This window comes from Motacilla alba, chromosome 6 (assembly GCF_015832195.1).
Source record: "Motacilla alba alba isolate MOTALB_02 chromosome 6, Motacilla_alba_V1.0_pri, whole genome shotgun sequence".
Classification (NCBI taxonomy): Eukaryota; Metazoa; Chordata; class Aves; order Passeriformes; family Motacillidae; genus Motacilla; species Motacilla alba.
In genome coordinates this window covers 1,423,877-1,450,149 of record NC_052021.1, presented here as the reverse complement: position 1 = coordinate 1,450,149, position 26,273 = coordinate 1,423,877, and the positions used below count along the sequence as shown (strand labels likewise).

The 26,273-nt window shown below is 39.2% G+C and overlaps 1 protein-coding gene across 5 annotated transcripts in view; it reads left to right on the top strand.

Annotated features, from left to right (window-relative positions):
* Positions 1–26,055, top strand: part of HERC4 (HECT and RLD domain containing E3 ubiquitin protein ligase 4) — a 29,837-nt gene extending 3,782 nt beyond the window's left edge. For 4 of the 5 annotated variants that reach the window (XM_038140331.1, XM_038140332.1, XM_038140330.1 and 1 more), the window contains 23 exons: positions 1,507–1,666; positions 2,727–2,803; positions 4,829–5,050; positions 7,044–7,135; positions 8,333–8,463; positions 9,144–9,304; positions 9,664–9,740; positions 11,784–11,908; positions 12,429–12,488; positions 12,973–13,084; positions 13,416–13,605; positions 14,609–14,781; positions 15,768–15,884; positions 16,856–16,879; positions 17,407–17,505; positions 18,710–18,877; positions 18,978–19,121; positions 19,986–20,152; positions 20,945–21,011; positions 21,225–21,307; positions 23,677–23,860; positions 24,414–24,516; positions 25,412–26,055. In XM_038140331.1, the coding sequence (XP_037996259.1) occupies positions 1,507–1,666; positions 2,727–2,803; positions 4,829–5,050; positions 7,044–7,135; positions 8,333–8,463; positions 9,144–9,304; positions 9,664–9,740; positions 11,784–11,908; positions 12,429–12,488; positions 12,973–13,084; positions 13,416–13,605; positions 14,609–14,781; positions 15,768–15,884; positions 16,856–16,879; positions 17,407–17,505; positions 18,710–18,877; positions 18,978–19,121; positions 19,986–20,152; positions 20,945–21,011; positions 21,225–21,307; positions 23,677–23,860; positions 24,414–24,516; positions 25,412–25,620 (2,945 nt within the window). In that variant the 3' untranslated portion in view covers positions 25,621–26,055. The remainder of the gene's footprint in view (positions 1–1,506; positions 1,667–2,726; positions 2,804–4,828; positions 5,051–7,043; positions 7,136–8,332; positions 8,464–9,143; positions 9,305–9,663; positions 9,741–11,783; positions 11,909–12,428; positions 12,489–12,972; positions 13,085–13,415; positions 13,606–14,608; positions 14,782–15,767; positions 15,885–16,855; positions 16,880–17,406; positions 17,506–18,709; positions 18,878–18,977; positions 19,122–19,985; positions 20,153–20,944; positions 21,012–21,224; positions 21,308–23,676; positions 23,861–24,413; positions 24,517–25,411) is intronic. The other variant, XM_038140334.1, reaches the window with a different exon arrangement.
* The last annotated feature ends 218 nt before the right edge of the window (positions 26,056–26,273 follow it).

The following is a 26,273-nucleotide window of genomic DNA, read 5'->3' as shown; positions in this document are numbered from 1 at the left end:
ATGACCTTTCATGTGTAATGGACGTGCTCTTAATTTTTTTTTTTAACGTGGTCCAACACATGAGGATTTTAATGTCCTCCCTAATCTTCCTTTCACCCAGAGGTTTTTGATAATACTGCTGAGTGTTGTATGAAGTCAGAGCATTGGGATAATTTCAGTTGCACAGCCCAAAGAGGCTTGGTATCTTTATAGATGGGTGGATGCTCTCTTTTAAATGTGTTTCTGCTAACTGAAGATAATTTTGTTGCTGACTGTGTGTCTTTGCTACCTCCTTGTCCCTACTGCCTTTCTTCTTTCCTCCTTCTAGAGCTCTGCTTGCCATAGGCACTACTGCATGGCTGTTCCTTAATCCATTTTAGGCAGTCAGGCTGGCTGGTTCAGCAGCTGGGGGAGATTGCCTGAGCTAATCTGTGTGCTGGTGCCCGAGCTGGAAAGTGCTTCCATGACCTCTCCCACTGGCAGAGCTGTGGGAGGCTCTGATGGGTGAATTGGGGTGGTAACCTCTTTAGTCAGACCAGCTGGATGTAATAAAAAAGAACTTATATCTGCTGCCTGTGTTAGTTTATTTTGGAAGCTGAGTGCCTGTCATGCTGCAGATAATGTGAGCTGCTGTTGTGACGCTGACTTGGGCTGGGCTAGGCTGTGTTTAGAGTGCCCCTAACATTGACAATACACAGGCTTTTTCAGTGGTGTGCCATTCTTAGGCTGGAATAGAATTTGTGTTTGAAAACTGGGAGTAAAATGTCCAAGCAGTCCCTTATTTAAGGGAACTATTAAAAATTCCAGCCTTAATGACAGGCCCTGATGATATTTCTCTGCTTTACTTACTGCTGGAATTGAAATATTATTCTGATCACAAATCATAAGCCCAAAACCAAGGTTTGAGTGTTCCCAAATGTATTGATGCAGGTTACTGGAAAAAAATCAGAGATATTTTAGTGTGTGCTTTTCAGAGGTGTCACTGTATGTCTAGAAAAATTACTCTTTAGGATCTGTTTCTAACAGTATTTTGCATTATAAAGAAGACATTGTGTAGCTCATTGCAAAATCAGTAGCTTTAGTCTGTAATTTGCCCTGCCTTGTTTTGCAGGCTCTTTCTTAATAGTGAATAGGTGAATTTAATTTGCTGTGGTGGAATGTTTTCCTCTTACATAATGTCTACACGTGTAGTCATTTGACAGTAATCTATCTGACCTTACTGTTAATTGAGTTTCTGCACTCATTTTCAGATGGCAAGATTAGAAGGATCCTTTAGGATCAAGGTGCAGGTTTTGTGCACGTCTCTGTATTGCTCTGGAAACAGTCATTACTTGTTTACTTCAGGGTGTCGAATTTAACTAATTTCTCCTAGAATTGCATGTTTATAATTTTAAATAAAGGGTGTTTCAGCAGAACTTATGGGCTTAGTTGATGTCTTAGTACTGTGTAAACTGTTTGGAGCAAGCCTAGCTTGTTAGTAGCTTTTTTTTTTTTTAACCAACTAATTTTATTTATTCATTATTTTAGAGCATGTCGGTGCACTGGATGCCCAAAATATTGTAGCTGTGTCATGTGGAGAAGCCCACACTCTTGCATTAAATGACAAAGGTCAGGTATATGCTTGGGGTCTGGCTACTGATGGACAGCTTGGCTTGCCAGGAACAGAGGAATGCGTCAGAGTGCCCAGGTTAAAAATAGTACATTATAAGTTGCCTTTTTTTAAAAATAATGTGCTTAAATCACCTTGGTTAAGCTATTCTGTTGTTACAGGTAAAGCCATATAGATATAGAAAATGTATATTAGCTATGACACTTGGATGCTGTGTGTAGACAGTTTCTGTTCTCAGGAAGTCTCGTGAGAAATGTGTTACAGGTGTGCTTGGTTTGGTTTGTTGCTTTTTGGCGCGTTTTTGTTTGTTGGCTTTTTTAATAGTCCTCCCCTAACAATGAGACTTACGTTGGAAAAGTAGGATGGGATTTTAAGTGTATGAATGCCATTTAAGAGAAGTTAAAGAGAAATAGAGTGTTAAACTTTCAATTTGAAGAAGGTACATTTACTTTGCTGTCCTATCCTTATACTTCAGTTTTCACCTCAAAGCTTTTCAGCTGTGATTGAATAATACACCTTCTACTTAAAAAAAATTCATGTTGGCTGGGGTTGTTTTCAGAATGCCATAAGCATTCCAGCTACCTGAAGTCCACACACAAAAATAACAATTCCTTGGAACCTTAGTAATTCATGACTATAATATTAAAAATCTTCTATCTGCATCAAATTTAAAAGCTCACAGGCCCTTTAGAAACATTTTTCTTATCCCAAGTTGAAAGCATTGTAAGTTTTAGTGCACATGTGCATGTATTTGCAACTTCTTTATAATATTGTGCAATATGTATTAGGTCTGTAAACTGAAGTTGTGGAAACTGGAAAGTAAGAATGAGGTTCTTCTTGTATTCTGTATTCATTCCTCCATTCAGCTGTGTGAGATCGCCTTCCCAGCACATGAACCTTCCTAATTCTTCATTGTGGACTTTTACAGACTTGATCTATTTGAAAATAAGACAGAACCTAACCTTAGAAGGTTTAGAAGAAAAAGCAGTTTTGTCTTCAGATTTTACTAAATAACGTCTAATTAAAGTTGGGATGTTTAGTATACTTCAGTAAAAAGGATTCACACTTTGTATATTACCCTTTATTTCCTACTATGATCTGGTAGCTTAATTATTTCTCTGTTTTCTTACCCCAATAGAAATATTAAAAGCTTATCAGAGATCCAGATTGTCCAAGTTGCTTGTGGTTATTATCACTCGCTAGCACTCTCAAAAGGTAAGCCGAATCCTCCTGAAGTTTTGTGTAATTTCATAGTAGGGAGTTCAAAGTTTTCAAGATCTGTCTTTTTTTTTTTAATTAAACATGCTACCACTTAGCACAGATGGGATTTCAGGTTGGTAGGGGCTGTGTAATTTAATGATGGAAGCTTGAATTTGAAAAACCAATGTACAGATGGATGTTGAGTTGTGCTTTTAGTTCTTCAGGATGTGTTTGTGTTGGTTTTTTCTCATCATCTGGCTCTCATATGAATTCCTTTTGAATTTTGTTTCTTTTTCTTGGTCCCAGATCTTTCTCATCCTGTTGGCACACTGGTCTGTTTTAACCTGTAACCTCAGGTTACTGAGGCTGGCAGGAGTGACTTTCTTGTGTGCTTTATTATGGCAAAGCCTCTGGTTTTTGGTGCTTCCATAGTTGAAATGCCATATCACATACAAGCCACCTTTTGAAAGTTTAAATACCTGTCTTCAAATTTTTGCTGGGGCTGTGAGCACATACTTAGTTGGCCTCACTTGTACTGCATGTCTGGTTAGTGCAGCTCTCTAGAAACAGAAATGAATTTCAATTTGCTTGTTGCTTGACTCATCACGAGATAGGAGAATTGTGGCCAAAACTTCCACTTGCAAGAAGTGGCTGCTGAAAAGGGCTAATGGGAACTTCCCAACTCAGAACAAAATTCCAGAAAGTTTGTAGTTTGTCAATGTTTCTTAACAGTGTGTGTTTAAAATATGAACCAAATAACCATGGGGAGGCAGGAGTTCATTGTACGCTGAATGATTTTTTTTTTCTTTAAATCCAGTTGTTTATACTGGTTATATATGCCTGGGTTCTGTATGTGACTCTTCATGGGCTCATATTGAGCATTTCCTGTGCCATTATGTATTCCCAGGTGTAATTATCATTATAACCCAAGGAAGTGCCTTTGTTTCAGGGCAGGCAGAGTTTTAGGAGTAACCCTTTGCCTGAGTTAACATCTGCAGCAGAAAGCAGCGAGTAGCAGAGTTGTGTTGTCAGGTGTTCTGTTGGTCAAAGGTGCAAGAATGTCACAGGAATTTGTGATTTGAAATTCACTCAGCGTTTTAAATAGTTACAGGCTTCAAGTACAGCATCACTTTTTTATTGCCAGGCCATGGATTTGCGGCTCTTTTTCTGTTCTTGATGTGTGCTGTAGGGTTTTTGGGGTTTAGTTGTTAATATAAATAATTAAAATCTGAGACCAGTACTCCAGGGGATGGGTTTCATTGTTTCCCCATCTTGATAAAACTGTTACTGGAAAGGTGGAGATGGGTGACACATAGGAAGCATTTTGAAGATAACATTGCTCTTGAAAATATGGAATGTCAGCAAAAGTAAATTATTTTATATTTGGATGTTGATCTTTAGGATAGTAAATACCTTGGCAAAATGTTGGTTGTTCAAGAGAATATTTTATTTTAGAAGCAGTCTTAACATCAATGGGTCTTTGATTCTCATTCTTTAAGATTTTTTTTCTTTGTAAGTTATCGGTTATAAACTTTGTGCTTCAGTGATCATGTAATGAAGACAGTATTTTAAAATATACATCTCTTAAACTGTCTGTCAAAATTTAAGTATCTTACCTTAGAAAACCTTAAATGAGGCTTTTGATTGGAAATAGGAAAATTTTCCATGTCCAAGGTGCAGCTTCAGCAGATGTCTGCATAAACATCTGTGCAGTAGGGGAACTTCCCATTGAGCAGTGTCTTGCTTTGTAATGACCAAACTTAGTTGCTCTAGCGCTGTTGAAACAGGAATGTTAAGAGCAGTTTGGAGGGGTTTGAATGCAATTTAAATACTTCCAGTCTGATTAAATGCTTGAGTTGAATGCCTGCAAATTACACAAGAATGCTTAGCTTCAGAAGTCAGTAATTTCTATGCATTTTCAAACTCAAAAGTTTTTGAAGGGTGACAGTCTAACTTTTAGCTGTTTGTACAGTGGATAAACATTGTATTATTAAACTATATTAATTGTATTTCTTGGTTGGTTTTTTTCCCTTCAAACAGGAAGTGAAGTGTTTTCCTGGGGACAAAACAAATATGGCCAGCTGGGCTTAGGTTATGAGTATAAAAAACAAACCTCACCACAAATGATTAAATCTCTGCTGGGAATCCCTTTTGCACAGATTGCAGCAGGAGGAGCTCATAGTTTTGTACTAACTCTTTCTGGAGCCATCTTCGGATGGGGACGCAACAAATTTGGGCAGCTGGGTCTTAATGATGATAATGGTAAGTAAGCATTGCTTCAGGAGGGTTTGGGGTGTGAATCTGAGGAGAGCAGTGTTCCTGGGAAAGGAGCAGACACAACAAACCTTGTTCACTCCTTGCTGGAGTGTGCCAGCACCACGTGAGATGGCACGAGGAAGGCACAGAGGTGTTTTCCTCGGCTGTTGTGTAGTGAGAATGCTGACAGTGTTCTGTTGAAGTTCTTGCCTGTTTCACTTGTATTCTTTCCCTGTTTGACATCTTCCTGTGACTTAATGGGATTGAATTGAAATGCTGTGCAGTAGTCACAGTTTGAACTGAATTTTGTGTGGATGAAATTGCTCGGCAAAGGCAGTAATCTTTCATAACTAATTGGTTGTCCTTAGTAGTCACATTTAGGCCATCTTCATATTTTGCTGCCATTTACTTTTACATTCCTTTTTCAGGCCACTTTTGGTAATCATTCACAATTTTTGGCTAACCATTTCCAAAATTTCCTCTGCTAAGCGGATGACCCTCAGTGATTTTTAGCAAGTGGTTAGTTACACAAAAAATTCTTTCTTTTTTGGTTGTATTGTGTTACAATATGCACAGTATGTGCTCACAGGGCTTCAGGATGGCAGTGTTTGCTGTCAGGGTCCTGTAATACACAGTTTGGTAATGGATAATCTATAGATGGTTTCATGAGTTCAGCTTTTCTACTGGTTCATTGTTGTCAAGACCATTTAAAATGGAGAAAATGGGTTGTAAATAAAATACTCATCTGAGTGCCGTAAAAATTGCCACATTCGTGTAATAAGAAGATTACAATTATTTTTCAGAAATCATGGGAGACTTCAGTTGCTCCTGCATATTCTTTGGAATATGTATAACCCTAGGTTTTTATGTAGCATCACTTCTCAATAAAATCCCTTTTAGATGTCTACATAGGCTTTCTTGCAGACACGTTAGCATGCCTGGCAGGTTTTAAGACATTAGCACTAATGTTTTAAAGAACTGCTTTTGTGCAAAGTTGACAAAGTTGACTTGTCCTAGCGATGGAGGGAAGTTACATTTGCTTCCTGTTTGTTCAGTGCTCCATTCTATCGTGCAATCAGTAACATTAAACTGTGGGTGTAAATAGACTTCCAAAGAAGCCAAACTACACTGATACCAAGATGATTTTTTGCCTTTTCTTTTATATACCTTCCATGTATCCTCAGTGTTCTTAGCATTCCTTAAGCCTGATAACTTGGCATAGTCCTGGTATAGTGTCAGGCCAGGAGGCCAAACATCCCAAAGGCCTCGTAGCAGGAGGCTGGAAGACCCTGCACTATCTTGGGAAACCAAGGTCTCCTCTAGAACACACCCTATAAAATAGAGATTTGGCCCATGCAGAGTAGAATTCCACAGATGGGGGAATATCACACCCTTCATCCAGGCCTCCCATTGGGGCATCCTTGTTAGAGATGCTAATATGTAAGGTCTGTGAATGGCGTACGGGGTCACCTGTGTGTGTGCGTTGCAGCACGGTCCACCTTGGCCAGGTGGGGTACAGTAAGGATCCTAATTAAATACTGAGGTAAAAACCCCTTAACCCTTAACTGTGTCTGGCTCTCAGTTTTTAGGACCAAGGAAAAGGTATCAATACCAACTTACAGGAACATTTTAAAAACGTGAAACACATAAACAATTCCTTTAAAACACAGAAAAAATTGATCATTTATTTTCTTTTCTCATGGCCAGTGCTAGGTCTAATGTAGAGTTCCATATTTAGTGGTCTCTGTATTGACACATGATCCTGTGCTAGTGGAAATGAGGGCATGGGCTACAAACTTTTTCAGTGTTGTAGTCCCTGGCTTTTTTGTAGTAACACTTCACCTCCAGGATCCATAAACTCGAGTGATGGTGATTGTGTTATGCTAACAAATTTAAACTGCTTGCTTGACTAGAACCAAATTAGAATAAATAAGCAAAGCTGTTTGGGTTTTGATTTTTCTTGTCAAAATAAGTGACCTTTCTCTATTAAACTTTTCAGACAGGTATGTTCCAACACTGCTGAAGTCTCTGAGAAGTCAGAAGGTTGTTCATATATGTTGTGGAGAAGATCATACTGCTGCCCTTACGAAGGTACAGAACTTAAAAATATATCTATGTTCCAATTTTTTAATATTTCCAGAAGAAGATGCTACCTGAACAGGAAAAAATAAACTAAATTCTAAATAAAATTTCTTGTAAATTTATGGGATTAAGTTGAGGAAAGATTGGAAGAACGGTTAAATACTTGGGAAAAATCATCAAATACAAGAAATCTTTCATTCTAAATGCTTATTTTCCTTTTTCATGCATAGAAGTTAACTTCAAACTTACTTTAAAGCTGATGGGCTGGGTTGAGATACTGAATGTACTGTGAGTGTTTGTAGAGATTGCCACCCATGTGTATGGCTCCACTGTCCCCTGCAGAGCCAGGGGCTGACACACCTTTTGTAGTCAGTACTCTGTGTGTGTGTGAGAGCATTCTCCAAGTCCTTCTGAAGTTCAGAAGAACCTGGCAGTGTTTGCTATCCTGACTCAGTCACTGGGGCTGTTGGGTTTTCTCAGTGGATGCTGCAGTTCTGGTGGTGGTTTCCAGCTGAGGGCCTGGCTGATGCAGAGTACAGTTGAAAGAAACATTGTCACAATTTCAAAGCATCTGAAAATGACAAGTTTCAAAGTTGTTGTGAGGTAAGGTGTATAACTTCAGAAAATGTTTTCTGTTTAAACATTAAAGGCGTTGGTTAATTTCTTGATTAATCAAAAACTCTTAAAAATCACTTGCCTTACAACAATGTTGAAATTTCTGGTTTCTTATGCTTTCAAATATGAGGCTGTTTCAGTCGTACTGTATCATCTGCTATGCAGGGCAGCTTCCTGCTTGCTAATCACTCCAAAATTTGTATTCAGAGTTTTGAAGCTGAAGTACACTTTTTAATAGTGGGAGTTTATATATGGGTGAAGTTCATCAAGAGAACTGGAAAGAAGGCAAAATGGGGATTAGGATCTATAAATGACACAAGTTAATGGCAGGACTGTTGTATGATAATAAGGAAATTAGATGAGTCTGATTTAACATAAGTGAGTTAATATTTCATAGCTGTGCCGCGTTTTCATAACTCCAGTTAACTTGCAATTCTTCTGTGTCTCAGGACCCTGTTGTGCCTTGTATTTTTTCTGTCCTTTCCCTGCAATGCCAAGATCACCAGAAGAGATTTATTAAACCCCTATTTCTGTGAAGTTTCTTGTTCTGAGATATATGATCACCTTAATGTAAAAAATTTATTTGTTTAGGAAGGTGGGGTTTTTACATTTGGAGCTGGAGGCTATGGTCAGTTGGGTCATAACTCTACCAGCCATGAGATAAATCCAAGGAAAGTTTTTGAGCTTATGGGAAGCGTTGTCACACAAATCACCTGTGGCAGGTAAGGTCTATTCTGTGCTAACCCTGTGACTCTTACACATAACTTGTTTTGTATGAAACTTTGTATCTATTGCAATATGAAGTGGGTGTTTTCTTACCCTTTGTGGTCAGGGAAGACAAAATAACCCTAACGAAAGATATTTAGTGATGTTTTGGGGATTCTAAAAGCATTCATGGAGGAGCTAAAGGAAGTACAATATTTGAGAGGCTGTGATTTTCTAAGCTGGTAGTGTGAACAATAGTGTGAGGTGTGAGAGTTTGTTGCTGTCTCTTCATTTCCTGTTGAAGAACAAATGTGTTTGGGAAAGTGCAAAATAGTTTACACAAGTTCCCAGCTGGTTCTCCACGGGCCTGTGATAGGAGAGGGGGCATCTGGAGTTGAGCAGGATGGGAAGGGAAAGGAGGTGCAGGCAGTCTGTGGACATTCATTTCTGATATGCTCTAAAGGTCAGACAGGGGCTAAGCACTGGCAGCTCCATTCTGGGAACCTTTCCATAGAAAAGGAGGATTGCCTGTTGGAGTGTAAATGGAATATTGCCAGTGGCAGGGCATTGCAGGAGAGCAGTGGAGTGTTGGGCAGGACAGGACCTTTCACACACTGCTTAGCACAAGTCCTGGCCAGGCCTGCACAAAGCTTGTTCCAGTGCTTAGGTTTGTGTTACTGAATTCTCTTTGCCCTAGGCAGCACACCACTGCATTTGTCCCTTCTTCTGGAAGAATTTACTCTTTTGGACTGGGAGGCAATGGGCAGCTGGGTACAGGGACCACCAGTAACAGGAAAAGTCCCTTCACAGTGAAAGGAAGCTGGATTCCCTTTAGTACTCAGTGCCCAATGAGCACAGGTAAGCACCAGCTGATGCATTTACTGCTTGGTTGCCTGTTCCTTTGTAGTGGCTTAAAATTCTTGAGATTTAAACACTGATTATGGACTATAATAATTTTTCCCAAACAGTTTGATTCCGCTGTGCTCTGTGTTCCTGCTGTAGGAATTACATGCCTGTGGCTGCTGGGTGAGGGCCTCTGGTAGCACTAGACCCAGAACTTCCCTCAGAGAAAGATGGTCTTTACCATTTTGTCACCTAACTAGTGTATCAAGGTTCTGCCACAAGCGAGCCTTTTTGTAACCCAGTGCTGATTGCAGTATCTTAATAATTTTCAATTTCACGTTTTCACAGTGGCCTGTTTTGTATTCCTCTTGCAGACAGTGAGGAGTGCTACTGTGTAAAGAGAATTTTCTCTGGTGGAGACCAAAGTTTTGCACACTACTTTTATCCACAGGTAACAAATTAAGTGTAATTTGGTTCCAAAGCTTGTGAAAGTTGTATTTTAGTTTTTTGGATGCATTTTAAACTATTTTGATGTTGAAGGTGCATGTGACTGTATTGTAAAGCTTGTTGGAGCAGTGTGGAAGCAAAAGGCACTAAGTCATGGTAGCAGCTGGAGGGCTTGGATCCAGTTAGTGTGTGTTAGCTGTCAGGAAGCTCTTGAGAGACTTTTTTGGCTTAAGCTTTTTTCTTGATGGATGAATGCACTTCTTTTCGTGTCATAAGGGAAGAATTGATTGAATATTTGAGCTCTTTGCTGCTTGCCCAGTCCTCCTCATACCTCCTCCTCCACAGCAGCAGCTTTGGTGTCTTCTGCTCTGTAGCCACTTTAAAGTACTACAGCGGTAAGGAAACAAATGGATCTTTTTGCTAAAAATTACTGCTGGTGACATAGTTTGTTGTGTCAGTTTTATCATAGTCTTAAAGCTTACATTTTAAAGTAACAAGAATTGATCTGTTTAAATTCTAGTACGTAAAAGAGTCTAGAAGGACTTTTCAGTAAAAGTGGCAATGTGGAAGTGTGATGGAAGGAAAATGCTATTGGAGGGTGAGTTGGGAGATAAAGTAAAAGCAAGGTGAAGATTCATGGGACTGTTTCCAGTACAGCTCAGCAGATACTAGACCATGGGGATTAATGAAGCATCAAGAGTTGAGTATGTAGGGTAAAAACTAATTTGGACACAAGGGAAAATGGATTTTAGTGGGGAAGCACGTTTACGAAGAAAAACTGAGTACAGGTCAGACTTGCAGCAGTGCTTTGTGCTTGCAGCCTGTTCTGGTTGTACAGAATCAGCAGTTTCTCTAGGATTGACTTATGGGACTCTTAGCCTAAATTCTGATAGAGTTTTAACCATTGCTATATTTGAGGGAAACTTGCTTAGCAGGTGTAAACTGGAAAATTGCTTATAATAGGGACTCAAAACTTGTCTGTTAAAGGTTCCTTAATAACTTTATGTGCAATTTTCATAATTACTGGAGTAGTTTCTGACTGACTAATTGAGGTGAACTGGAGACTGAATGAATGCAGTTATTGTGGCTTGTTCTGTACAAAAGGTATTAGCAATAGATGAACTTTGATGCTGCAGAAGTATCCCTTTTAGTACTCTTTGGTTTGGTAATTTGTGTTGAATTCTTCCAAAGTTCTGTGTGTATTGTACCCCTGGGGCTTGTGTGTCCCTGCCAGCTAAGGGGGCCCAGCCAAAATCCATTTTCTCAAGTCAGTTTTTGGGCTGCTCAGTTCCCCGAGTTGTTTTCTTTGGCTGGATGGAAGGGAAATGGCAAAAGTGTTCCTCAACCTGATGCTGTGGGATGGGATCAGAAGTGCTGATTTTTGGCAGCAGATAGTCATTGTCACACTGAGTCAGCTCAGCGTTGTCAGATGGCACCCTCAGGAGGAATGTTTTCTCTTGATAGTTTTATCTTGGTTTTGGTGCTATTTGCCATTTTTTGAACCAGTGCTCCTGCTGAAAACAATGATCTTGCTTCTCCTTCTCTTTACTATTACAGCTCTTAGTGGAATTCATTTTATATGAGCTGCACTTCCAAATGCAGCTCCTCTGATGATGCAGGGCGTGCTCACAGAAGCATGATCATTCTCAGAGGAGCCTGGTGGAAGTGGGGTGGAAGAACATCTGTCTGAAAAATTGAATGGCTCCTTTCCTGTGTGCTCACAGCTTGGCAGGGAGCTTAGTGGCTCCTGGTGGCTGGAGGGAAGATGCTTGCTGCTCACATCTAAAGCTCAGTTAGTGTTCATCATTGAGACAAGTAGTGTGTAGGGAGTTGCCATTTAGCAAGGTGTGTGAATTAACACCTAATGGAGATGGTTTTAGTGTATGGTCTGCTTTCCCAGGGAGTGCAGAACTGTTAAACACAGAGCATTTCACTGCAATAGTCTGGGTAGGCAAATTATCAGCTAAGACAGCTCAACCTTGGCTGATTTTTCTGGAAATCAGTTTTGTGTGCCTGATTCTTTATGTTTTCTTTAAAATTTATTTAGAACATGGTGCCACCAGATGATTTTAGGAATCCTGACCTTTTGAAGCAGATTTGGACTGTGAATGAATCGTTTATTCAAAGATTGCTGAGTTTCCCATCTGGAAGACTTCCTTTAGAGATAGCTAAGTAAGTGATGTAAGGGAAAGAAGTAGTCTTTGGTGATTCTGCTTCTGAATTGAGCATCAGTGGGGCATACATAGCAGAGCTATTTGTATTTACTGATTTTATGACGTGCAGATCTCTTGCTGTGCTTTCTTTGTCGTGCTTGTTGAGTAGTTTAGATCCTTGAGACTGTGTCATCTCTGCTCCAGTTTAGATGATTATACAAGATGAAATTAAGTATCTAATTGCACATTGAAAAATAGCAATGCATGTAAAGGAATATGAGAACAACTCAAAGATTATTGCTTCTATTTTAATAAAAGAGTATGCAAAGCAATTGAATGCAAGACTGGCTGTGATTTGAGCTGTCTTAAGTGTTGAGTCTTGAATGGAAATTTAATCTAGTATTGTTTAGTCACATTTGAGTCGGAGTCCCATCCTTTGCACAATGTAATTCATTAGGGATTAAATACAGGCTTTTTTATTGCAAATGCTAATTTTTAAAAGGAAAACCAAATGTAACATTTCATGTGACCAATTTCAGTGAAATTGATGGAGCGTTCTCCTCTGCTGGGTGCCTGAATGGGAGCTTTTTGGCATTGAGGTAAGTGGGTGGGTTTTTAAGAGGTGCTCCTGTGGCCAGCATTAGTGATGGCTGCCTTCCTGGTGTCCCTTGTGTCAGCTGGGACACCTTCCCAGGGTTTCCTGTCTCATTGGGGCTCTGGTACCCTCTGTTGAAACCCCTGCTTTTTTCCTGCCCTGTGTTTTGTCTGCTGCCCCGGTGAGAATGGCTCCAGCCTGTCTTGGCTGCTGCCATGGAAGCCAGCAGAACTCATCACATTTGTCAGCCACGGGTTGTTGGTCATTCCAGGGCAGTTCCTGGCGTGGGCTGGTTTACATGCAAGTCTTTTTGCGTGATTTTCTTGTGATTGGAGGATATTTTTTCCAGTTGTTTCTAAGGTCATATAAAACATAGAAGTCTGATATATTTTAAATCCTTAGTCAGTAGGTCTAAAAGTCAAGGGGTAGAAGTCTTGAGTTGCTGAGAACACAGGATTCAGTCTTTCTGGTTTTTTTCCTTCCTGCAGCAATGATGATCATTACAAAACCAGCGCTAGATTCTCAGGGGTTGACATGAATGCTGCTAGACTACTGTTTCACAAACTCATACAGCCTGAGCATGCTCACATATCACAACAGGTTTGTGCTGTGTATTTTCTTTACATTTGGGATTGTCTTTCTGGGTTACAGCTCTCCAGAAACACTACTGTAATGCTTGGTCCAGCCCTGTAAACAGATCTATTTACTCAATAATATATTAACTGCAAATGTGTGAAACCGTGTTTTGTTGTGACAATTAGGTGACTCATGAGCATATTCTATTTTAATATTTACTGTCGTTGTCTAAATGTATAATAGTTTTCACTGAAGCTCTTAATTATTGTTTTCTAGATTAGTTTTCATATACATGGGCATTTTGTTTAAAATCTCAATTGTATTAAAATAAACAGAATTTTCTGATGTGCTGTAGGTGGCAGCTAGTTTGGAAAAGAACCTTATTCCCAAATTGACCAGCTCCTTACCAGATGTCGAAGCTTTGAGGCTGTATCTCACTCTACCAGAGTGCCCACTGATGAGTGATGAAAACAATTTCACAACGTTAGCTATTCCTTTTGGAGCAGCGATTCTGAACCTAGAAAAAGCTCCTCTGAAAGTGCTTGGTAAGAAACTGAATTTTTACTGTTAAAACTAAGGATCTGCAGATGAAAATGTACAGAAATTCCATCAGTGAGGACCTGGCCTTGGCAGCACCTGCTGTGTATTTACAGTTCCCTACAATTCCCCAGTGAGAAAGTTAAGGCTTAACATTGCTTGGTGTAAGAAAACACTTATTCTGTTGCTTCAGGGTGAGTTAACAGGCCATCCCTGTGAATTCATCTGGTATTGTAGTTTTTGGACTGATGCCATTTGGGAGGAATTAAACTATGTAGTTCCATGTAATTGATATGTGTCTTTGCTCTTTAAAGTGAAAATTATGTGGTCAGACAGCTAACAAGCTCTAAGCAATTTACAGAAGTGTTGCAGAGCAGATGTTAAATTGTCTTGGTTGTGACTACAGCACCTGTTCTGAGCTTCTTAAGCAGTTGATCTTTTCTTGCTGGTGCCAAGATGTGGTCTTCAAATATGCAGCTGAGAATAGCTCTGGTTTTTTAACTCTACTCCTTTACACTTTCTTGTTGTGACTCAGCATAAAGAAATTCAGCTTAAAGAATTGTTTTCGGAATATTTTGCTTTTAATTGGTTTCTTTTTGAGAGGGTACTGTCATTTTCCTCAGTTATGCATTGCCTTGTAATCTCACTTCGGTTTTTTCAATAGTTTTTGGTGAGAGAAAAGAAAAGCAAACTGACAGTTTTTTGAGCTCTAGATCCTTTTCCATCATTTTCTATTGCTCTCACTACTGTTCGTGTAAGATTTCAGGTTTTGAGCCATCTTTTCTTATCAAACGTTACATTGTGACACTGTCTGAATAATGAACAGACTTCAGGGGACTTAAATTTTATGTGTAACAATAGTGCATTTGTTGTGCTGCAAGTTTTTTTTAGGAGTCTGTAGTAACTGATGCTTATGCTTTCTAGCCAAACATGTTTCTTAGTTAAGAGGATAACATAACATAGTGTGGCAGTAACAAGTACTAAATTCACGTGTTCACCATGTCTTGACAGAAAATTGGTGGTCTGTACTTGAACCTCCCCTGTTCCTCAAGATAGTGGAACTCTACAAGGATGTCGTAGTGCACCTTTTGAAGCTGTGCAAGATGGGCCTTCCACCTTCTGACAGAAGAATACTCACCAATTTCCTACACACAGTCTTCAGAGTTCTGGAAATACTGCACAGAGTACGTTTGTGGTGTTTCTTGGCTGCTTGGCTTTGTCAGCATCTCTGTGCTGGGTAGTTGGTAGAAGCTGAGTTACTGATCCTTGAAAGATCAGAATTGCATCTACAGAAATATCTGTAGTTGTTCCATCTGGACCTATGAATCATTGGGATTCTGGATTCCAGTCTGACATGATGATGGAATTATCTATCTTTTGGGAGCACAGACTTACCCAGTCATTTGCTCCTGTGAGGGTATGGGTTAAAGTGAGAGGGGGGAAAAAGGGGTGACAGCTGTGGGATATTTTGCGGATTGAGTATCTGGTGGCTTGGAGGGGGATGTGGGAGGTATTTGTGAAAAGTAGGCTTAAATTATCTGGTTATAAAGGCAGGATCTTTATAACTATCTTGCTGTTTTGCTAGTTAGCAGTCCTTGGGAAAAGAAGTGTGTGTTTGTGTGTATTTGTGTGTGTGTTTGTGTGTGTGTGTGTGTGTTAGGAAAATGTGGATGCTTTTGGATTAAAATTATACTGTAGAGACAAGCCTCTGTATAAAGTTACTTCTCCCACATCTCTCTTTTTTTTAAGCTTATTGTTTTAAAATGGAAACTGTTCCTCTGCTCACAGGTAATAGTGTTCATACTATAACTAAGACTAGAATTATTGAATCATAGCTCTTAAACCTGTGTGAATACAGGAACAGGTATTTATTCGTTTGTGTAGGTGAATATGTGTATTATCACTGTTCCTCTGAGGTCACATGATGTTTCAAAGTGGCAGCCCTACAATACTGTAGTGCAGTTAATTGTATTTTCCTTCACTCTTTGATGGGATTTTGTATAGTCCCTGTATCCACGTCTTTAACATTGTTTTTTGCTTTCTTGTAGGCACTGTTGTTTTTCTAGAATTTTTTTGCTAGCTGGGTATCTGTGGCTGATGTATGAAATGCTTGAAAAACATGAAAAAATATCCCTTTGAAAGCTAATAAAAATAAATTGCACTTCCTCAGGTAAATGAAAGAGGACAAGTTATACAGTATGACAGATTTTACATTCATGAGATACAAGATTTGATAGATATCAGAAATGACTATGCCAACTGGTTCCAGCAGCAGGTATTGGGAATGGTAAGTTGTGTTGATTTTTATTTGGGTTTTTTGTGGGTGTTTTCCTCCCATGTTTTGTCTTTGTTTTATCCCTTTAAAGAAATCCACAGATTCTCTGAGCCTGGGAACTTTTTTCATAAAAATACCTTCACCGATGAGCAGTGCTGAGCAGACTGGTGTCAGGTACTGGCTAAGGAGGAATTGTTATGAAGGTGTTTTTCTTCTAGGGTGTCATTCTTAGGACTGACACTGCTCAGTATTTGTATCTGTCAGTTAAAAAGTGGTTCAGAATGCTGTCACTGAAGACTTGCTATGTCAAAAACGTTAGGAATGTAATAAACCACAGTAGGAAAACATCCAGAATAATCTGAATTGCCATATTAGACAGGTCCAGTCAGTGAGAAAGCTGCAGCTGTCTTGGATAATGAGTGCAGCAGGAGCTACAGGGGCAGATAACTGATGGAATTTTCTACTTTGAGTTTAGCAGCTACAACTGAGATAATTAATTCCTGCATCTGGAAACAGAAGAGTGATAAGTGGGAGCAAATTAATGACTGTGCAAAGAATTAGTGAGTTGGATAGGTTTTTGCCACAGTTCCTTGACTTTAGCTTTGAAAGAATATTGTAAGTAATTTAGCAAGTTTTCTCTAGCCACCCATATTTTATTATTTTGCAACAGTACCAGCAGATGTCATTAATTAATGTGTGAAAGTAAACATTTTAAGTGTGTCATTTTGTGCATCCAAGCAAACATGGTACTTAACCAGCCCTGTTTTTAAAGACTGATAAACAGGTTGTTGAAAGAGAAGCTTGTATTTCATAAATGAATTCGAATGTTTGTGGTTAATGTTTATTTCTCAGTAAACCTTCTCTTGGGGGGAAGCAGTAAATAGATAATTTTAAATTCTACATCAGAGATGAGTAATTAATGCAGACACTAATGCTGCTTTTTCATCTTAATTGTTGCTACCTTTGTGCAAATGCTGTCATAGGATGTCAACCATGGATTAACTGAGGTAAGATTGGATGCAATCTGATTTCTTTTGAAGAATGTAAGGAAATAAGGAAATCAGAAATGTTAAGATTGTCTGCTGTGTTCTGTTGGGAGTAAAGCTTCAAATTAGCCATGGCTGTAATCTGAAAAAAATCTTTGTGGTGCAAAAATATTTAATTATCTGTATTGCAAATTTGGAACAGCAGTTGGAAAAAAGAGCTACTTCTATACCCACTAGCTGCAATAACAGTTCTGAAATTAAAATGTGCTCAGTGAGAGTGTCATTTGTGCCTGGCTTGATTTGGTTTGGCTTGATTGAGTTTTGTTGGGGTTTTTTGTTTGTTTGTTTGTTTTTGGCTGAAGTACTAAACAATTAAAAACCTACTTAATGTTCCTAAGATGCTTTGGTTCTGCATTGATAATAAGTCAAGGTTGAGTTCTCTTTCCAGTAAAATAGATCTATTAAATGAGTGCTACTGTAAAGGTTTATTTAATCATGATTGTGGCTTTTGAGTAAACTGAGCTATGACATGGTTCTTCTCATTGCAGTTAACAGATATTCCTGTTATAATTTGCACATACCCATTTGTATTTGATGCCCAGGCAAAGACGACTCTCTTGCAAACAGATGCAATCATACAGATGCAGGTAGGAGGCTCTGTTTTTAATGGCACAGATTCATTTTTTTTTCCCTGAGTTGGGGACCTTGGGAGTTCCTGTTGGTTTTTGTTTTTTTTTTTTTTTGTCTGGTTGGTGGTGGTGTTTTGGGGGGTTTATTTGTTGTTTGGTTTTTTTGTTTGTTTGTGGATTTATTTTTTGGGGGGGGTTGTTGTTGTTGCTGCTGCTGCTTTTTGTGGTTTTTTTTTTTTAAACTGTGTAATTTCTTCCCCATAAAAATCAAGGATCTAGTTGTAATCTCAGGGTATGTACGCCATAGAGGGTAGTGGGTTTGGGATCACACTGAAATTAGACTGTTTTGTGCTTGCCATACATTTCCAAGGAACTTCTTTTCAGTAGTGAGATGTTTTTTTAATGTGTTATCAACCCATAGTATAGGTACAAAACCCCCAAACAGCAATGAAAAACCCCAAACCCACAACCCAAACAAACAAACATAAAACCCCAAGCACCCCCCACAACCAAAGAACAACCCCACCTCCCATATGAGCAGACTTGGAATATTACCTGGGTCATTGATCTGAGTCTGAAAATAACCAGATGATGTAAGTCATGCTCAAGTAATGGGCTTGTGTAGGAAAATACTACCTTGCTCTTAATTAATAATAAATGTCCTTTCATGTGCCTTTAAAAATGTATATGCACAGTCAGTGACCAACATTTGATGGATTCAGGGAAATGTTCACATTAAATGTTTCTGTTAACAATATTAAATAGTATTAAAACACACAAACTCCCAAGAGTTCTCTGTCATATTCAGAACATTTGCAACAGCATTTTCTTTTTCAAACAATTTTAATACAGAAATTATCATGAAAGTTAAATGAATTGCTTTTCATGCTGTGAATTAGTTTTTAATGTTTGTTTGGTTCATGCCAGATTTATATTAAATAACTTAGTCTTCATTAGATGAGATGTAGCATCTTTTTGCTTCCTTTTGTTATCCAAGGTATTTTAACTGGAATGTTAAAACCTGAGTTCCTTTACTTCCCTGAGAGCAGTGAGTAAAGGAAAAATATATCCTGAAATCAAATACTTCTGAGATAAAAGGAATGCAAAGAAAACTTGGGCAAATTCAGTAGCTCTTGTACTTGTTATTCCCATCTGCGCTTCTGCTGACAAGACTGCTGGACAGCTGATACTGACAGGAGATTTTCACTTTGTTTTTCTGCAGATGGCTGTCGATCAGGCCCACAGGCAGAATTTGTCTTCTCTCTTCCTGCCAGTGTTTGAATCTGTCAATCCCTGCCTGATAGTGATGGTGCGGAGGGACAACATCGTGGGGGATGCTGTGGAGGTGCTCAGGAAAACAAAGAATGTGGACTACAAGAAGCCACTCAAGGTATCACAGGACACGCTGCTCAGAGTGGCGGAGGATGGTTTTGGACAAACCTTGCTTTACAGTCTCTGCAGTTCAGTGCTCACCGAGTTGTGTGTTTCAGGTTATTTTTGTAGGGGAGGAAGCTGTTGATGCTGGAGGTGTTCGCAAAGAATTTTTTTTGCTCATCATGAGGGAATTGCTAGATCCCAAATATGGAATGTTCAGGTACTACGAGGAGTCCAGGCTGATCTGGTTCTCTGATAAGGTAGGCTGTGATCTATATTCAATCATTTTAACTTACAGGATTTATGTTAATAATATATGAACATTGTAGTTTGTGGTGGTTTTATTTCAAGAGTAGAAGCTGAAGCAAGTATTCCCAAAAAAAGTTAATTTTTTTTGGCCATCGTTAGATCGAAACTTCCCCCATTCCTTGTTTGTTCCTTACTGGTTGTCCCCAAGCCTGCCAGGTTTTTTTAGGAAGAAGTAGCCAGAACAAACTGATTCCAAGGGCAAAATCAGGAAATCAAGGTGGCAGAGACAAATTCTTGAGGTGGCCTGTTGAACAGGTCTTCCTGTGTGCAGTTACATTTATGGGTGGTAGGTGCTCATGGAGTTGTACTTTCTTGGAAAGTTTGATCCCTGACTTTTGAGTCATCTTTCAGGGAACACTGACTGGGGTGGCTGGATCCCAAATAACTGAATATTTACATTTCCACAGGTGTGTTTAAAGCCTTGGTAATTAATTCTGAGGGTTTCAATAGTGAACTCTTCCCTCTTTCTCCCCAAAATATATTTTTTTAATTGACATCTTAAATCACTGAGTAGTGCAGCAGGAAGTCACTGACAAAACCAGAATCTTAGTGCAATATGGGTCCCCTGTGACACAGGATATGTTGCAACTCAGCCTTTTTAATTTTAAGTAGAAAGGATTCTGTTTCCTTGGGTTTCAGTCTCAGCTGGTTAAACTTTATTCTGTTTTCCTTGGTACTTACAGATATATACATATTTAAAGAAAATATGAATTAAATTCACTCAGATTATACTGTACTGTGTGCTTCTTCCTGGACTCTGCAAGGTTAAAATAACTTCTTTATTTTAAACCATTTTGTCTGTTTTCTGTTCTTAGACCTTTGAAGACAGTGACTTGTTTCATTTGATTGGTGTTGTCTGTGGGCTAGCAATATATAATTTTACTATTGTAGACCTTCATTTTCCTCTGGCTTTGTACAAAAAGCTATTGAATAAGAAACCATCCCTGGATGACTTAAAAGAATTGATGCCAGATGTTGGGAGGTAAGCAAGCAAGAAAAACGGGCGTTGGTAGAAATTAATTTTGAAATCAACATCTTCCTCTAAGAACATTGCATTTCCTTTCCACAGTCACTGGGTGAACAGCTCAGAGTAAATTGCAGCCATCGTGTCATTTGGTACATTAGATGCTGTTGTTAAACACCTGTGTCTCAGTGCTTGGTGTTAGTGATTGTCTCTTCTGTTTTATGATCCTACAAGAATTTTAGGGGGGAAAAAAACCTTGAAATTCAAACCCCTTGAGCTTTAGCCACTGATTTTATAAGCCTAAGTGTGAACATAGTTTCACTCCTAAATTAAATCCACCAAGAAAATATTTCTGCTTATTTCAGGAACAAATACATGCTAAATATTTCCTTTTGACTAGGGGTTTGAATAAGACTGACTAGCAGGTAGGAGGCTCAAATGAACAGAAGAGGGTGCTTGATTGCCTCAGTGTTGTGGATGCCAAAGTTTTCATAGATTCAAGGAGAAATCAAAAGTTTTAATGGAAGAGCCAGTCAGTGGTTTTAAGTACCATCTGCCTCTGCTTTGGGAACCCCTTAGCTGAAGTCTTAAGACAGGAATGTTCTCTCTTCACCCCATGGGACAGCCAAAAGGAAATGATTGCTTGGAATTTCCCAGCACTACACAAGGTGCAGGTCAATAAGATAATGAACGAACTAACAGTAGAAAGATACTTCTTAAATTTGAATAATCAAAGCATAAAGAACGCTTCAGGAAAATAAATTCATTTTTCTTTCCCCTGGTGCAAGTATTTTGTAACTTATTTTGCAGGGGAATGCAACAGCTACTGGACTATCCAGAGGATGACATAGAAGAAGCATTTTGTCTTAATTTTACTGTAAGTTTTATATAGTGTTTGAAGTATGTCTTGCCAAGCTCACACCATCTGTTTTAATTGCCTCTGATGGAGTGTTTGAACAAAAGCATCAGCAGCTGATTCCCATGAGTTTTAGCTCCTGTGTCTGCCATTCTTGTTGCTGTTAACTGAGTGGTGGGAAGAAGCATTTATGCAATAAATAAGATTTGCACTATTTTTGTTTGTTTCAAATAGATCACTGTGGAAAATTTTGGTACAACAGAAATTAAGGAGCTTGTTCCTAAAGGTGCTGACATTCCTGTAGTCAAACAAAATAGGTGAGTTCTGTGGATTACAGTGTTGCTGGCTGCCTTTGGAGTGTTACTGGGCTGCTGCAAATTCCCTTTGCTGAGCTCTGACTCTGCTGTTGGAGGCAAAACTGCTTTGGCTGTTTTCCCAAGCTCTTCTCACCTGTGCTGTTAAAATAGCTGTTGTCCTGTATTGACACAGATAAGCTGTGGCTGCCCCATCCCTGGGAGTGCTCAAGGCTGGGCTGGACAGGGCTGGTTGAAGATGTCCCTGCCCATGGCAGGAGGTCAGACTAGATCTTCAGAGGTCCCCTTCAACCCCAGTCATAAGTATTTTATAAGATTAAAAATGTTTGAGGTGCTGCTGATGCCTTGGAGTGCCTGCCTAGGACAGAGGCTAGACAGACTTAAGGGAATAATGTGGGTATTTATTCAAGGCCTTCAGCAGATGCACCCTGGGCAGCCAAAAGCCTTCCAGAGGCTGCACCCAAGCTGGACAATGGTCACCAGTTTTTCAGACAGATACGAGTTTGGTCTGTTTGCATATCAGGGGTCAATCCTCCAATTACACCTTCAGGCGATGAAGTCATATTCCCCCAGTTTGCTGCCCCGACCCCCAGTTCACTGTTGTTTATTCTTTTTGGGGCCTGAGGCTGTGGGCTGTCTTTGGTCACAGGCCCAGAGGGATTGTTTTGTCTAAATAAATGTGAAGACAGTTAACTAACACTTTGGGTGGAGTTTGGAGTTGTGCACTAATGCAGTATAGGATGTGAAAAAATAAAAGCTGAAGTCTTGAGGCATCACTGCAGGAAAGCTACATATCATCGAAATTCAGTGAGTAATGATGGGAACTCCTGCTTAAGGGCCATTATTACAGCTCCTCATTCATATATGAATATGATTTCAGTGCAGTCTTCCCTTTGTAGAGTAGATAACATTAAGTACTCCAGTGTTGTTGTCAGAAGGGGTGTGACAGGAGGGTTTTTTCCTCGGTCAAGGATTCTGTAACTTTTATTTATAAAAACAGTCTTTCCTGCCCTTTGTTCCCTTTCTGCTCCTGGAGGATAGGCAGAACATACCTGGTGGTGCTTTTGTCCCCTTTTTGCAGAATTTTCCAGTCTGTTCTTTAATCTTAATGAATTCCCTGTGCTTGTACTTCTCCCAGGGTAAAGGGAGAATTGAATGGAAAGAGCACACTCCATGAGAACTGAATGCACATGGAAAACACTGTGGCTTTGCAGTTCTCTGGTGTAGGTTTGATGTTCTGTCACTAAGTGACTGTAAAATTGGAGTTGAATTATGGGAAAAGTTTCAAGGTGCCTGTGGAATGCCTGCTGCATTGTTACCACACATTGTCTTCCAGTAATGAAGAATTCCTCTTTCTCAAGCTCTAAATATTCCATGATGCTTTATTTGATTTTATACTATAAATTAGTTTATCACTGTGACTTTTCCCTGGAACAGCCTTGCACTGTTACTGTTACACAAGTTACCTGCCCTTCATGGATAAGAAGGAGATCTCATGGAGTGCTGAAGGGGAGGAGTGTGGATCACCACTTTGGTCATCTCCAGCATTTTCAGTGCAGCAGCTTCAATAAACATATCATCTAAATATGTTTATATGATTCTGTAAACTACTGGTGATATTACTCAAAGACTGGGGGTGGTGTTGGAATGCATTCTCTCTTTCCACAGTGAACATGTGTTGGTGGGATAGCTGTAATGTACAGCTGAGGTCACTGCCAGTGCAGAAACTAAACAGTGTTCACTGGCATTGATTTCAAAAATTACCATAAATGCTGTATCACATCAAGAAGTTTTAGATCTTCCTTAAGTGCCACTGGAGATGTTTCCAGCAGGATCTGAGAACTCCTTGTACCAAGCACAGATAACAGGCCATCTGTTTCTCAGTATCCCAGCTCCTTGGCACTGGTCTTTTTACTGTGCAAGACTCAAATGTCCTTTTGAAGTTGATTTGCATTTTTAGCGCAAATTTAGTAATCTTTTTAATTTAAAAAAACAGAGCAGTGAGTTTGATTGGTACCTTTCAGGACACTCCTGGAATTCAGGCCTTTCAGCGTGTTGCCAGTGAGTCCAGTTCACTGCAATGCTCACAGATAAGGGAGATGTTTGTAGTGCCTGAAGTATATAACATTAATGTTCCTGCTTTTCTGTTGCAACTGCCTTTGGGGGTGTGGTGGGGAGATACATTCATGTGCCATTTTATCTTCACTGTGGGTGTAACATAAAGCAGACAATACAATGTATTTGGCTCCTCGTTGCTTCATTTTCTGTGCTCTGTTCTGTACAGAAATGGCCACTGGTTTATTGGTAGAATGATGATGTGTACTACTTCCTCTTTATTTCTTTAACATAATTCTTTCTTTCTTTTTGTACAGGCAAGATTTTGTAGATGCATATGTGGATTACATCTTCAATAGATCTGTGGCTTCCTTATACAGTGCATTCCATGAAGGCTTCCACAAAGTATGTGGAGGCAAAGTTCTTCAGCTCTTCCAGCCCAGCGAGCTGCAGGCAATGGTGATTGGGAACACAAATTACGACTGGAAGGAGCTGGAGAAGGTAAGAACCATAGTTAGCTTTTGCTTTTGTATAATTCTAATTTCAGGATGCAAAAGCAGCTGGGTGTCCTCTTGAGCTCTGTTTTAATTAATGTGATTCCTGTTATTTACTGACACCTTAAAACATCAATGAATGGAGATCCTAAAATATTATTTATCTTCCTGCTTTAACTTTTTCCATCTAATTTCTGAAGGAAATCAGACTTAGAGGAGAGGCAGAAAAATCCACAGAACCCTGAGGCAGCTATACAGTCTTTCATATTAGACGTGAGAGAGTGAAATGATTGCACACAGTTATTAAAAGTAAATATTCTCGATTGTCAGAGCTCAGTGAGACTTGGTCTCTGTTGGGATTGAAAATGCTTTGCAGTACAGGCATCTGTCCCTATATTGAATTCAGACTGAACAGCTGAAGAAAATGGAGTGGGGAAAGTAGTAGTAGTGGTGTGTCACTTGCTGTGTGCCTGTACACAAACTGCATTCATTCTGCTGCAGTGTCAGCTTATCCAGCTGTTCTGTGAGCAAGCAATAACCCCATTTCCTGCTCATTTTAGAATACAGAATACAAAGGAGAATACTGGGCAGACCATCCTACAATTAAAATATTCTGGGAGGTTTTTCACGAGTTGTCTTTGGAGAAGAAAAAACAATTTTTGTGTAAGTATTTGAAATTATTTCACAGAAGTTCCTAACTGAACAGGATCACTGGGATTTAAGGCTCTTGCTATGAGAGGGCAGGTGTAAGTATTTATTTGTAATGATATAACTGTTTGGGGAAAAAAAAAAAAGCATGGTAGAAAAAATTGATTGTAAGCTTGTCTCTGATTTTCTTGGGGGTGTCCTGAGTCATTCTGGGTGATGGGTAGTTACAGATCACAGTAGCTCAGAGCAGCATTTAAAAAAAAGAAAAGCCTACCCCCCAAAACACCAACAACCTAATCTGCTGGTGACATTTGTTTTCTAACTAGGATATCTTTTCCTGTGCTTTGACATATAGTCCACATCCTCCAGGTTTTTCACTGCACAGAGGTGGAAATTTGGAGTAGTAACTGTAAATCTGTCAAGGTACTGATGAGAGTGAAAATGTAGAGATGATAAAGTAATCAAAGCCTTGCTGTGAGGATTGGCTTAGAATAGATCACAGATTAGTTTCCAATTCAGATAAATTACTTACTGAACAAACTAATTCTGTGTTTACAAGATTCTTGGAAATGCTCGGTGAAGATACAGCCAGTGGATTTTAAGTTAGAAGGTTCTGTTGCATGCAAAACTTTATACTGTTTTAAGGACAGTTTGGTTTCATATGCTAAAATGAAATACTTTCCTTTATGGATCACTTGTTGTATTGCAGTTATGAGCTCAGATGTAGAAGGTAGAGACAGAGTGAAGTCATTATTCCCTGTTTTCCAGACTTCACAGAACTTCGGTGTGAAAAGCTGGCCATTGCTGGAATGATTACAAAAGGCCAGCAGTGATTAGAACAGCACACGTGACACAGACAATGTTAGTCTTCAGCTAGGTACAATTACAAGCCTTTGTTTTTTCTTGACAGTGTTTCTGACAGGCAGTGATCGGATTCCAATTCTTGGGATGAAGTGTCTGAAGCTGGTCATCCAGCCAACAGGAGGGGGAGAAGATTACCTGCCGGTAGCTCACACTTGCTTTAATCTTCTTGATCTTCCAAAATACACTGATAAAGAAACCCTGAAATCTAAGTTGATCCAGGCTATAGACCACTATGAAGGTTTCAGTTTAGTATAACTTGAGAAATGAAAGTTCCGTGTAACGTGGGATCATTGAGTTTTCGTGTCTTTCTTGTGGTGGTAAATTCAGTGGATTAAGTGATGCAGTTGATAATATAACTGATTATTTGCAAAAAAATGTTCAGTGGTACGGATATTCATGAGAGCCAAAAAAATCATTTCCAAAACTGAGGAGCTGTCTTAATACATACCTTCCTGTACAGAGCCATGTGGATTTTGCCATTTTACAATAAAAATGAGAGTATTGTGAATGGGAGTCAAGTTTCGCTAACAAGAATTAACCTTTCACCTTATGCAAACAATTTGGCGTGTGAGTGCATGAGAGACTTGCTTCAGTTTTTCAAATCACTTAGTAAAAACATTTAACTTCTTCCCTGATAAACTCACTTGGTAACTTTTCATTTTGTAAATAATAAATTTTTGTGATAATATAGTTCTGTTCCAATACCGGTATGGTTTCTATTGCTTGTAATTGAATATGAGCTTATTTTATGGCTTTTAACAAAAAAAAAAGTGATTACTCTGATTTCTGAAGATATCTATTTTTCTGGTTTGTTTTAAGAACCTTAATAATGAAAGTGATTGTTCAAGAGACATTCATCTTCACAATGTACAATCCATGAAGCAGTCACTTAGTGCCGATACAAAACC